General features: G+C 43.5%; 1 protein-coding gene across 1 annotated transcript in view; it reads left to right on the plus strand.

Moving 5' to 3' along the window:
* The first annotated feature begins 4,334 nt into the window (after positions 1 to 4,334).
* The window catches only part of WWC3 (WWC family member 3), a 98,619-nt gene continuing 88,716 nt past the window's right edge, over positions 4,335 to 14,237 (plus strand). The window contains 2 exon segments of the mRNA XM_063392818.1: positions 4,335 to 4,798; positions 4,800 to 5,312. Of these exon segments, the coding sequence (XP_063248888.1) occupies positions 4,350 to 4,798; positions 4,800 to 5,312 (962 nt within the window). The 5' untranslated portion in view covers positions 4,335 to 4,349.

Raw genomic sequence — 14,237 nt, forward strand, 5'->3', positions numbered from 1 at the left:
TCCTTCATATGTGCACAAATACAGCTCCTTACTGTGTAACCCATCCTGAAAGCCCTCAGAGATTTTACATTCCTGTGTTGCTTCCTGGCACCCTTCACACCTACAGCTGAGCCAGAGAATGATCATCAACAGGCCCTCTAATCCTGGAGCCCTGCTCTTGGCTGCTGACAAGTGAGTGAGAGTTTAGGGTTTGTTACTTTTTGGTTCTTCTGAAATGGATGACTGCTGATCACCCTTCATACTACACACAGTATCTGTCATCTATTACACCCTCCCTGAACCCTATGTCATCCCTGAGGATTGCTTCTTGTCCAGTTCCCCTACCATCTCAATCAGTACCCCTCAGGAAGAGACAATGTCCCACCTTGTTGCGATACTTAAACCCAAGTATCAAAACTCTGCTTTGCCCAGTAACCTTCTGAAAGAACTTCAGACACATCAGCTTGAGGCTGCAGAAGCAGGGCAGCCACTGTGGTTTCCACCATTCTGGAGGCTGCCCAAGAAAGCCTCCACCTGAGATAGATTTCTCAGCAGTGAAGCCATTCAGCCAGCTAATAGATTGTCATAGACAGAGTGCAGATTTGTTTGCTTTGGAGGGATTACAGCCCCTTTGTAAGAGGGCCTTACAATATATCTGTGTATTTGTGTACATGTATGTGTGTGTACATATTTCTATGTCCTCTCTATCTCTAATTTATCTTTGCCTTTATATTTTTGCATACATGTGAATGTGTGGGAAACATAACTGACCCAAAGAGACAGAGCTAATGAGAAATTATGTTCCTGTCTCTTATGATTTTATTCTGTTGGATATGGAAAGAGCAGCAAGCCCTGCTTGCAGGAGTGTGATAGATGGCCATAAGGACAATGATGATGATGGAGACTTTGCTCTGCTGTTCCAGATGACGTCTATGATCCCAGAGAAGTGACAATTTTTAGTTACGTGTCAAGATAGTACAAAGGTCCCACAGAGGTTGGAATATCTGGGAAATAAATTGCAAATAAGTATTCACAATTCGAAGATGGGGACAGAGTTGTTGTTATACACAATGATATATCAGTTCTGACTGGCTGCCATTTTTCAGCAATTATGAGAAAGAATTGGAGAGCCAAAATAAGGTTGGGATCTTATGCAGAGGTAATGGCTTTTGCTGCAAACAGTAATAAAATTAGAACTTATTATCTACAACCTACAGTGGCAAATAGTTACATTTTCTGTGGAAACACAGTCTAGGTGTGATAATCAAGACCTGGATTTAAGTGCATGTATAACAGAGAAGATGTGTAGGTAGAACCAGTGATTATAAACACTGAAGATGGCAAGGGAGTGCACATGAAGAAAAGCTGCTTATGTAATTTTGAGTTAATGGGTATAGGTGTGCCTAAGGAATGAGTGAATGCGTGAGCAATGTTTGTGGGTGGAAAAGAGAGGAAGGAAAGGAAAACAGGTGTGGAATGAAGGTGTGAGAAATACAAGAGAACTGAGATGTGTATTAGGTATATATGGACAAGATATGAGACAAGGGACAGTGTAAATTTATGTAGTTATTGCTTTATATGAAATATGATTTACTGCCATTTGTTCAGATTGATTAAAATACGCACAGCAAGCATTTAATTTCCTGTGGTGGACTTTTATCTATTTTAAGTTCAAAATCTTCCATGTTATTACATTTTCCATACTATGCAGGTCATCTTTCTTTGGTAGAGTGTTTCTTTCTGCAACCTAAACCAGAGGTAAGCTGTGTTGCACCAGGTTCTCTGTCCCTGTTTTTCCTTTTACCCTCTGGATGTAGCACAGACATTAAAGAGGAAGGAAAATAAAAGGGAGGGAGCAGCCAGGCAGGCCTGGGAGGGGTTCATTGGACAGCACAAAATCCATTGCATATTAGTACTTTGGCATGAAAACTACAGTGACCTTTTCAGGTTCTTCTCTTCTTGACTTATAATGTTACTCAAAAAATAATACTCGGCTCTGAATGCTATGTTCATTTCCTCACAAGGAATGGGCAGAAGGATGAGGTAACATCCAAGGAAGGGTACTGTTCTGGCCTGGAAAATAATTGAGAGTTCCTGCCTTGCACCTTGGCATGGATGTGCTGCAGAAAGAGGGAGTTTCAATTTTGGTGAGGCAAGTGTTAGCCCTATCATATCCTACTGGTTCCCGTAGGCAGCTCTGTGCACTGGACTCTTGGAATCGGGTTTTCCAACACTTTTATTCATGAGTGTTTAAGAAGCTTCAGCTCCTAACTGAAGCTAATGATTTTTTTATATACAGACAGCCTAAAAGTTAGACCTGAAGTCTAGGGTAATTTTAAATCTGAGGGGTTTTTTTAGGACATGTTCTCATATTTACCCTGAAAACTTTGCCCAGGCAGAATCTTTTTCAAGATTTAGGAACATGCAAGCTGTCACTTGCAGAAGCAGCTGCAATGCACCTGAAAATCTTGGATGTGTGCTTTACATAGTAGCATATGCATCTTCAACAGCTTTTATAATGAATCCACAGGATTCACACTGGATATACAGATCATGTATATCACCTAGGATACACAGGACACACTGGATACACGATCATGTTCTACACAGAACATATGCATGATAATTCTGCCTGAGAAACCACAACCCAGCCAAGTCCTTTCCTGGCTCTAACCTGGAGCAATTTGCCAAAGTTAAGAAAAGAATCTACTTGAAGGGCTATGACCTGAAGGAAATGTTCCACACTCAATCCTGCCAGTTTCCCTCTTGTTCACTGCTGTGTTGAGCTCCCTGCCTCCTTTTTTGCTGCCTCCATGGTCAGTCACACACTGTTTCTGCAACTTCCATCTAGAGGTTTTTTGCTGAAGCTTGATCCTCTTTTGGGACTCTGGGGAGTGATGAGGAAGAACCAGCCCATGTTGGAGGGCAGTGCTGCACGTATCCTCAGCAGGGCTCGTTAGTCTTGGTGGATTATTACAGCAACCTGGCTGTGCTGCTTCCAGGTATCATGAACTAGTCCAGTGTGTCAGAATGGTGCTGAGCTGTGCAGCTACTGTGCTAAGGTAATTGCTGCAAAGGCATTCGAAGCAATGAAGGGAAAGTTGAGCTGTTGTGCACAGTGGACAGCTGTTTGAGATTTTTCTGAAACAAAAAAAATCCAATGTCCCAAAAGGTTAATATAGATATGGGCCATTTAGAATGCCTACCTCTGCTAAACAAAACTTCTGAAAATCTGGGAGACGTAGTTAAAATAACAGAAGAATAATAGAAGCTGCAACCACCAAAAAATAGTTTGTACTGTGCCTTAAGTCTGCCCGCTTTGAAATACTCTTCAAAAACATCTGTAGCACAGAAACAGTGCCTTGCTCCTGGAGATACTGCTGAACTCTCAGGACCACATGAGACGTCCTGACGAGTGTTTGCTGAAGCACACTCTGTTGAGATGAGCTATGCAAACATAAGTTGTTATGCTTATGAAAATCAGATCTACAGCCTTGCATTTGCTAAATTTTACAGCTTTACCACATTTTTAATCGCATTCACCTTTGCCCTCAGAACTTCCTACACTGCTTTGCATTCATTACTAAACCCACCTATTACTCTATTGCACCTCACCACTGACAGTAACCCTGGTAAGAAAACAACAGTCTACTGCTATTGAAATAACCTACAAGACATAAGTAGAAAGTCAGATCTGTTCTATTATCTCTGCTGCCTCTCTCTTGCACTGCTCTTGGATAGCCAGTGTTTTTATGAAGGGGGTGAAAGAGAAAGTCCTAAGAAGGCAGGAGCAAAAGTCCTCTAATTTCCTACACTTATAACCATACTGCAGCAATTAATGTTCATAGAGATGTAATTTAAAACGGTGAATGCAAGTGAAACATAATTGGAATTGCAATATAATCCCTAGCAGGGTATTGCCAATTTCAAGGGGCTGAGTTAAGGTTGTTTGAGAATATATTGTTAACCCTGTTCCTAGTTTTCAGAAGCTTAGCCTGCATTATTTTAATGTTAATCTTTATGTTCAGATTTTTAAAGGTTTAGCTGAAGGCAGCATCCTGCCAAGGCACAGAGTCCCACATGCTAATTTTTAACCCTCTTTTAACAAAGTTTTGTGGAATCTACTTGTAGATGATAGCTGGAACTCTGCATTGTGGTCTCCAGCAGGCTCAAATCAGATACAGCTGCTTTCCGCTCTACAGAATGGGGTTAAGGGACCAAGTTGAGATGTCAGGCAAACCAGATGTGTAATTTTTCACCCTCCCTCCATCCAGCCATGGATACAGCATGATGTCCGTGACTCGTGCGGTCTCCTGTGCCTCTCCTCCAACATCTTTTGAACCTCTGCAGTGGACCCCCATCCCTTTCCCATGTCCCTGCGCACATCGAGATTGCTCAGCACCTCCGAGGCATTTCTGGCGGGCACCAGAAAATGGATGATCCAGCGAGGGCCGGGCATGGCTCCCCTTTTCCTTCATTCTCCCGGGCCCCTCACGGGCCGAGGCAGAGCACAGGCCCCGCGGCAGAACAGGACGGGCCCCGGCGGGGCCTCAGCCTCCTTCCCCCGGCCCGGGCCCGGGGCGGAAGGCAGCCGCCCTCTCCTAGAGCCGACGTGTCTGGGTCTGGGCCCGGCTTCCGCGGCGCGGGGTGCGGCCGGGCCGGGCGCGCTGCTTCCCCCGTGCCCCACAGCGCGGGCCGGGGCGGGAGGGCTCCGCGGCGTGGGAACAGCCGGGCGGGGCCGAGGGAGGGAAGATGGCCGGGGCAGGCGCCGGGCGGCAGGCGGCGGCGGGGCGCTGCTGACCGGCGGGGCGGGGGCGCTCGGGCCGCGATCGGGGGCTGGGAGCCGGGGCGGTGCGGGGCAGGTCCCGGGCGGGGTTAGGAAGCGCGGCGGGGCCGGTCCCGGCTTGGAGCGGGGCTGGCGCGGGGGAGGATGAGCTCGGCGCGGCGCAGCCGGAGCCGCCCGAGTCCCGCTCCCTGCGGGGCCGCCTGTTAGTGCTGGAGGAGGAAGAGGAGGAGGAGGCGGCGGGCGGCCGCGGCCCGGGCGGGACTGGAGCTGCCCCGGCGGCGGGCGGGGAGCGGCTTTCGGCCGGAGCAGGGCGGCGGCGGCCCGGCGGCGGAGCGGCCATGCCGTGGTTGAGCGGCGGGCGGCGGCGGCGGCAGCAGCAAGCGGCGGCGGGACAGGGCGGCGGGCCGGCGGCGGGCGGGCAGCGGGGCCGGGAGAGCTCGGAGCTGCCGCTGCCCGCCGGCTGGGAGGAAGCGAGGGACTTCGACGGGCGAGTCTTTTACATCGACCACAACACCCGGCAGACCTCGTGGATCGACCCCCGGGACAGGTACGAGTGAGATCCGGGGGAAAGAGGGCCCCGTTCACCCGGGGCCGGGCCCATCGGCGACATTTTCCTTCCCCTGTCCGGGGCCGCCGGGAGGGTGTGGGCGGCGGGGCCGCTGCCGGCGGGGCACTCGGAGGCTCCGGGTCGGCGGCCCAGGGTGGGGGCTCTGTCACACCGGCCCTCCGCGACCCATCGCGGGGGCAGAGCCTCCACCCCGGCTGCTGATGGGTTTGTCGGCAGTGTTAAATGTTAAATCTGATCCGGAAAAAAGAGAATTGAGGCTTTCTGCCCCCCACATCCCCGTGGTGGGTGCTCGGGCTAAGCGATGTCTCGGTGCGGGGGGAGATGGGGAGGCAGGAGCGCTGACACCGCCGGTGTTTATGCTCCTCGCGTACCGGAGCAGCCCCGCTGTAACCGAGCGGCTTGGCCATCCTGATTTATTAGCCGGGCTGAACTAATTGGCAGCAGCAGGCTGGAGGCATGCTGGAGTAATTTGGTAGATTACCTCCTCATAAAAGATAACGCTGCGTGGAGGTAAGCAAACCGGGAAATTCCTGCACTTAATTTGACAAATACGCGGTCTGCTGCAAATTAGCAGCAAAAATCTGCAGCTGCGTGGTGTCCGGGGCAGCGTCTGCACGGCCCGGCGGTGCGTGGGGAGCCCGGGTTAGGCCTTTCCTTCTCTTTTAGGGTGAATAAATACGGGCAGGTCTTACGGCTTTTGGCAGAAATGCCTTATAAGCAGCATTGAAGCGTTGTAGGTGAAATCTGGTGGAAGCGTGGGCTCTGTTGCGGGTGCTGCCCAGTAAAAGACGACCTCGCTTCAAAAGCAGTCGCATAAAAATTTCCATGCGGAGTTAGTGAACACGAGTTGTCAGTATTTTAGGTGTCTGCGAAACAAGAAACATATGTCTCTGTGTATGCTTTTCTATATTAAACAATGTTTTTATAGTAAGTGAAAGTTGGACAAGGACAGTTTGAACCTCGGCCAGAGCTACCTTGCCAGAAGTATGCCTGGAATGTTAAGCAGGCCACAGAAACATTTAAGCACGGTCTGGGTTAAAGACTGTAGTAATTTGAGAGATTCCTGTCGTTTTGCACGACAATGCATAATTGTTTAAATGGCCTAAATGTTTTCCTACCGGATCAAGATGTTTTGTCACATTATGTGGACGTACTTATGCATGCACATATTTTTTTTACTGAGATGCTAAGTATTTGTTAATACGCTTTAGATAGCACATTTTTTGTATGTCAGAATGCATGTACACGTAGTTAGGTTACTTCTAATACCGTGTTGTAAAGGTAATCGATGTCTGTTGCTTCTCTGCATCTCATCCTTTCCATTTACTTTCAGAGAGTATGTGGTTTTGTCTTCTGCGTGATCTTCTATACAGACAATAACAGAAAAGATTTAGCCATTTACTACAGTGTTAAAATTGAGTTCAACTTACGTAGTATTGCTAAAATTATGGCTCCATGTTTGGAAAAAATAATTGAAATGCCACACGTTGCTTGAAATTTTGTCTAAGGATTTCACTCCAAGGTTTAAACTTAGATCTATTTTTCACATTGGGTAAGAACAGGCTATAGAGCAGAGATTGAGACATTTGCATTGGGGCAGATAGAAAAGAGATGATGTTTTCATGAGCACATTATCAGTAGTTTGTACAGAATTCAAGTAGCAGGAGCTGGTTCTATGACTGTAGAGTTAATCTCTGGTTGAGAATAGACCACGGCTGTTATTTTAGTGAGATGTCTGGGTTTTGCATGGTGGAAAGTGACAAGTCGATTTGGGGTTCATTGCATCTATTCAGATTCCCATGGGCAGCAGCAGAGTAGGAAAGGATCAAGGTAGTTGTTTTCTGAGGAAGTTTGGGAAAGAACGGTAAGAGCAGCAGTGAAGTGGTATTGAAGCTGTATTTTTGCAAAAAGTGGTTTAAGTGGAGGGTAGAATAACCTACGTGTGTCATACGTACTTCAGCATTATGAGTTAGGCATAGAGTGACAGAGTTCAGCCCCCCATTTCTGTTTGGATGGTTTTATTTCTATCCAGGAGGAATTGGACAAAGCTATGAGATGTCAGGCCTTGCTTCACTTGATCAAGGGCTCTGAGAATCAGCACTTTCCTATGGCTAGTAGTCATGTAGTCTCTAAGCATCCCTACAGGCTCCTCTTTCCATTTAGCTCGCGCTCAGTAGTTTGTTTTTTGTTTTTCTTTTCAGAACTCCCCCTGAGATTTCTGAGCCTTTTGTATAGTTTGGTTAGTGAATTTGATTTGAAATAATTATTCAATTAAAAATCCCACCACAAAACAAAACAAATTTCCCTCCCCCAATGTTTTTCCTATTGAAGCCAAAAAGACAAAGAAATGCTAATTGGAGAAGTGCTCTATAAGGGATTTCAGAGTTCAGGAAAGAGAAGATGATGAGGATGAGGGAGGCAAGTCAGAATAATAAAGACTGAGAAGGGAAAAAGGACTCAGAAGTGAGTCCTTATGATTTTTCGTGGTAAGGAAAAAGTGGTAGGAGAGTGATAAAATGAGCAGATTTGAGGAGGATGTTATCTTTAGTATCAAATCAGTGATTAGGTTCAGGAAGATACTGTGTTGCTCTGCGTGGATTGGGTGTAATGAATGGATTGTGGATGGTTCTTTAGCAGATCCTGTGGATCTCAGAAGGGAGCCATTCAGTGCATGTTTTCATCTCGTGCTAGTAGTCATCTTTTATCTTAATAGATTGTAAAGTCTTCAAGGCAGGGAACTGCCTTTTTATCTTGTGTTTGCACAGTACTTGCTACATTGAGATTCTGTTCAGTAACGGGATTGTAAATTAATTTATAAAAGACTGACTGTGTTTGTGATTGATATTGATGATCCTTGTGGCACCAGAGATCTTACTACTGTTGCTGCTTGTTACAAGACTGTTTTCAAGTGATTAGAGTTAGACAAAAGTCTTGGAGTTTGGCAAAAGCTTTTCCAAGCTCATGAGTCTTGCTAGATTTGCTGTATGTGAAAACTTCACCTAAAATAGAGTGTTGAGTTTTTTGAATAATTAGGGAATAGAGTCTTTCAGCTTCTTAATGTGAGTTGTCCTGGTGGTTTAAAGATTTGAATCATGTTCTTTTGGAGTGAGGAATTTAAACTTGTAAGGTGTAGGAGTGTTTTTGCATGGAGGAATCACCCATTTGGACCAGTTGGGGAAGAACTAAAAAATCAATATGGGCTTGGTTTTTGCAGCTGCATCTAACTTCCTGCAACACGGACTGTTGGTACTGGGGAGATTTTCTGTCCTATGTCCTCATTTAGCATCCTGAGGCCTGATAGCTGAAGGATAGCCAGGAAAACCCTGGCCTTGTGGAAGAGGTGGGTTGGAACAAGGGGTATGGGATTAAATGGGGTTGGCCCTGGAATTTGACAGAGAAGGGCAGAAATTTGGTAGGTTTTGAAAGCAAAGCAGTCAGGAGCTAGGGGTAGGGAGAAGGTGGATGGCACATGAAGTCTGGGAAGAAAAAAGTAGGGGAACTGGACTGAAAACCAGTAGAGCAGGGAGAAGCAAGTAAGGAGAAACTGGTCTGGTGAGGGCTCAGGGTGTGAGGGTGTCAGCTATTTTCTTGGCTGTACAGGGAACCCTGAGGGGAAAAAAGGAACACTGGCTTTGGATGAGGAATCTTCAGGGTGAGAAAATACCATGAGAGGCAGCATGCAAATTCTAGGTGAAGAAGAGGACTAGAAGGTGAAATATAAGAACCATGTGTGAGATGTGAGTATGGGGGTCAAGAAATGTAAGATGTACAGGACAAGGAGATTATTCCAAAGTCAGAATTGTAGAGACTGGAAATAAAAAGGAAACACTAATGGATTTAAAACAAGGATTCACTTTGGCAAAGTCACTTGGGGTAGGTATCTGTTGTTAGGAGTGCAGAGTAGAAATTTATAAGTGAGTACTGGGCAGGAAAATCCAGAAGTGCTGACTACTTTTTGCTGAACTATTTCAGGACTCCTTATTCTCATCATTTATTTGATTTTAGCAAGTATCTGTATTACCCAGTTAGTTGACTTCTCCTGTTGGGTGAGACAAAGTCTGCTACTATGGTTGTGTCCTCTGTTATGTCAAGTGGCACAGCAAGGTGTTCAAACACATGCTGGTCTGATGCTTAATAATGTGATTTCTCTTGCCCCAGACTGGCTATACAAAAGAAAAAGAAATTGTAAGTAAGAAGCCTAAATAAAAAGCATATACATGCCAGATATTCAAATCTAGAAAATTCCAGACTTAAAGCCCTTTAACTGCTGCTTGTTTTGTATTAAAAGAGCATTTTTACAGACAAACTATTTTCTCATAGATTCTTTTGCCCTATTTGATACATGTAGAACAGCAGCTCGGAGGGTAGATGGGAGAGCTGTGATGAAAATTGCTTCTGAAGTTTTTTTCCCCAAATTGGAAGATGGGCCTTTAGTGAGGCAAAGGATCTTTTGACATGCCACCTTGTGATAAGGTTAGAAAGTCAGTGGCCTCATTGTCAAGGCAAGAGAGTATTTCCTAAAGTATTGGAATTTATCTGTACACTTGGCAGTATTCAGCAATCCAAAGACAATCATAAGAAGCATTGCACTTTTTTCAAAAATAGCATTTATCTGGATCTGCCTTTAACCCTTACACTGAGAATTTGCAATTTTAGTGACATTCATTCTTAGAATTCAAATACATCTATTCCTGAACATCAGAAAGATGAAGGCAACAGTATGATTAGTACCACTGCCATTTTTGAACATTGTCTTCAGGTTTGTATGTGTTCAGACTTTTTTTGTCTATTTCCTGTTTGTTGTATTTTGGTGTTCAACTCTGTCAACTCATCCTTTTGTTTTGAGCTGATGCCATTTGTGGAGTGGGAAGAAGACAAAGTGATTGTTGATCTTTACTCCAGTCTTCCCTCAGAAAATATTTCAATGACTGGACAAGTTTCAAGCATATGCTGTATTTGACTGTGATGGAAGTTGTTAATATAAAGCATAAAATGAAACCTCTAAGGTATAGAAATGTATTTCTGGAAGTGATTATTTGAAAATGTTTAAAGTAGAGCAGAACTGTTGAAATACTAATTTGGCTGTGATTTTATTAATTGGCTTTCTACGTTGTTGTTACCAAGCTCCAAGAGATGAAGAAGGGAAAAAAAAGAAATTTTGAATGAGTATAGATCTGGAAAATATGCTCTCTCAAGAGAGGAAAAGAGTTGCATTTATTCAGTTGAGGAGGTGTTTAAGAAATTATTTGAGTAGTGTTCATAAAAAGAACTGATATCAGAGATTTCAGAACTCTTTTCTTTGGTAGATTTGTAATAGCATCTGATAGATAGTAGTTAAAACCAGAAATGTGCTGTTTTTCATAGTGGTAGATATTAGATGTCAGAGTAGTTTTTCCACTCCTTTACCCTCTAGATGAAATTACCTATTTTTTTGCCCAATTTAAGTCAACTATTATTTGAAGTCTCATTGTGTATGACCATCAATTTTTACAGCCCCCATTACATGATATATCATTTGACCTCTATATAAAATACATATAGCTAGGTACACCTCAAGGATTGGCAGAACAGCCATCTAGAAAGTGGAGAGCTGCTCTGGTTGTTTCTCTTTATGCACCCAGGAAGAAATCCTGTTGCCATTACTTCAGGCATCTGGGTCACTGCAGTTGCACCATTTGATTACCTCAAGTTGGCAATACAGTAGACTTGATAGAATTTATGTAAAAGCATTGCATATAATCGTTCTTGAGATCCAGATGTTTTGAATTTTCTTTGTAAATGCCAAGCCCGGATGCAGCCACGGTGTGGATGGGAAAGCCGTGCAGCTGTGTGGAGTGTGCTGCTGGCATGTGACTGAGAATACATGCTGCAGCAAATGGTGTTGAGAAAGGGCTGCAGTGCCCTGAGCCTCTCTGGGCAATCTGCACATATTTATACTTTAGCTCTTGCTCAGACTAATTCAGTAATAATTTTAAGGGCATGCTGTAGCTGACATTTGTTTTGAAAGCTTCACATATATGTATGCCATGACAGATCTATTTCTCTGCCTTTCATGAGGGAGATATAGTCATATTTTTGTTTCATCCTGCCTGGTAGGCCTTCAGACAGATATTTAACTTCATATTGTGCATGTATCCCATGAAAATGTTTATGATTAAGAATGAATGAAGACACAAGCATCCTAGAATTAGTATTACTTGGTATTAGGTGTGCTCTTCAAGCTGAGTCTTTTGATTGATTGGTAGATTCTGATCAGGTGTTAACTTCTTACAATGTTAATCGGCTGATTCATGGTAAATACTTCTAAATTAATTCATTTCCCACTCTCCTGGCTTAATCTCACATCTCTGATTTAAACGTTTTCAAAAAGTAACTTAATTTCTTTCCAGATTTATATTGCTGCTGGAAAAGCAGAGCTTGTATAAAGTGAGCATTCATGTTTTCTTGCAATTTAGCATTGTTACATATGAGTGCTACATCTCTAGTCACTGAGTATTATAAATGTTTTTAGTAGTTTTTCAGTGTCTTGAAAAGTAGAGGTGGAAGGCATCTACTGATTCTTCTTAAGATGAAAGGTTTTCATTATAGTACAATAATAGTGATTTATGGTTTAGTTAACTGGTTTTTACCAGTTAAAATACATATCCTTTGAAAATCTGGCTTAGGCAGCATAAAATTTCAAGACCTAATGCATGTGTGCTAAAGCATCAGAACATCTATTGAGCTACAGAAGGCTCATTAACAAAAAAGTCACTGCTGTGAAACTTCTTGACATTTTGTTAAAGGTGAAGGGTTTTTTGTGTGTGTAGCTTTTACCTCTTAATGGAAGTATTTTCAGCAATTAGATATGTAATGTAGGCACCTGCCTTATTGTATTTGTGTGCATGCTAGAGAGGATTAAATAGCAGTTGTGCCTTGGGTGTGTTACAGCAGTGTGGTGGATGGCACGTGTTAGGGAGGGCTGCTTCTGGAAGGGTTCTGTGACATGGGATTGACTCACATCTGCATTGGGGCTTGCAGACTGGGAAACCCTGATCTGCTGGAACTTGTCCATGCTTGAAACTGTCAGAGAAGGCACTTTGCTATTTTTATATATATAAATTAGTGTGTATCTGATTTGCTGTAGACATAATTAAACTGCACCAGGCATTGTGAAAAGAAATTTGGGTGTTTTCATTAGCGTATCTTCCAAAGGGTATGGGGAGGGAAATCTCTGCTTTTCAGGATCTGCACATGTGAGAGTGCAAGATTTGAAATGTCAGAAGGCTAGGGCTGGGGTTTAAGTTCTATTATCTGGAGTAAAAGAAATCCTATTTAGGCTTGGATTCTAGTGATTAGTTCAAGAGATAACTTCATTTTTTAGCAAATACAAATATAGTGACAACACTCTGTAAACATAAGAACAAATTACTTGTAGGCAATAAAAAAACCTAGAAACTTATCTGTAGTAGAGTCCTATTAACAAGCTTCACAGAGGTGCCTGTTACATGCAATATTGGTTTGTAATTTTGTGTTGTTTGTTGGAAGGTAGGGCTTTGTAAAGTTGTATGTGAGGCCCAACTGAAGTATTTCATTGATACATTGTTGAAAAAAAGTAAAATTAATACTTTTCTGCCTACAGTTAAAAATAGAACTTCCTGAATATCTTATCTTCTGCAGATGTGACAGTTCACATTCACCAGCAAAGTCAGCCACTATTGCAGCTTTTAAGTAATCTTCAACTTGTTTCTGGTTGAAAGAAGCACGCTAGAGAAAACACGCTCTAGGTATTTTTCCTACCTCATTGCCTGCTGTGGGAGGGCAGGGAGCACGCTCAGCAAGGTTTGGCAATACAGCACTCTTGAGCTAATAATTCACTGCTGCCAAAGCCAGTAATGTCCTGCCTGCCAAACCACAAGGTCTCACCCCTCTCTTGCACTGGTACCCTTGCTTATCTGACCTTGCAGTAAGAAAAATGAGGGAAAAAACCCAACCCTATGCAGAATTTCATGTCTTTTTTTTGGGGAAGGGTAGTGTTCAGCAGATTTAGTTCCCTAAGCTGACTTAACCTTTGGGGCAGATGGATATTTAAGTGGTTTATGTCAATTAAGTTTGATTCAATAAGGAATTGGATTAGGCAAAAGTGATGAGTCAGTTTAAAACCTTCTTTGAGTAAATCCTCTTTGTAAATGGCAGACTACAGTTTTTTAAAATACTGCCATAGTAAAACAACACATTTCTAAATAAGCTTCAAGTTACATTTTAAAAGGAGGGAATCAGTTTTCAGACATGAGATGGATGTTTAAAGGCCAACAGAAGAAAAATAGGTGTCAGAGTCAGTTTTTTAGAGTAGCAGCACTGAAGTGGGTATTAGGAGGTGAGAGAGCTTCAAGTAGCAGAACTAATTTGGGGACTGAGCTTGTGGTATCATCACCAGCTTGGAAACACTAAAGACTTGGTGAAGGCAGTGGTGAATGTTGCCATTGCTGACTGCTAACAAAGTTGGTGTGTGAGTGAATTGGACCAGATGTGTGTTTGGGAGCTGTGTGAGGAAAGTGAGTATAAGATCTGGTAGATGTGGGAAGGATCCTGACAGTGGAGCATCTCCAAGGAAAATCTCAGTTGGGTGTAAAAGTGTAGTGTGTGACTTAGGAAGGGATGGAGCGTGAGAAGGCATGTCAAGGTAACCATAAAAACTACAGACCAGCTATTTGGGTGACTTAAAAGATGGTTTTGTCACCAGTGTTTGGAGTGAGAACTCATCAAAAGATCCTTACAGTGTATCTGGGGAATTTTTTAAGGGAGGTGAATGTGTACAGGCAGAAATTGCCATGTCATAGAGGAGGAGATGGTAATATTTGGATTAGATGAACAAGATTTTTGTCTCTCCTTATGGAGAGGAGCAGGGACTCTGGATAATGTATT

This window comes from Prinia subflava, chromosome 3 (genome assembly GCF_021018805.1).
Source record: "Prinia subflava isolate CZ2003 ecotype Zambia chromosome 3, Cam_Psub_1.2, whole genome shotgun sequence".
Classification (NCBI taxonomy): Eukaryota; Metazoa; Chordata; class Aves; order Passeriformes; family Cisticolidae; genus Prinia; species Prinia subflava.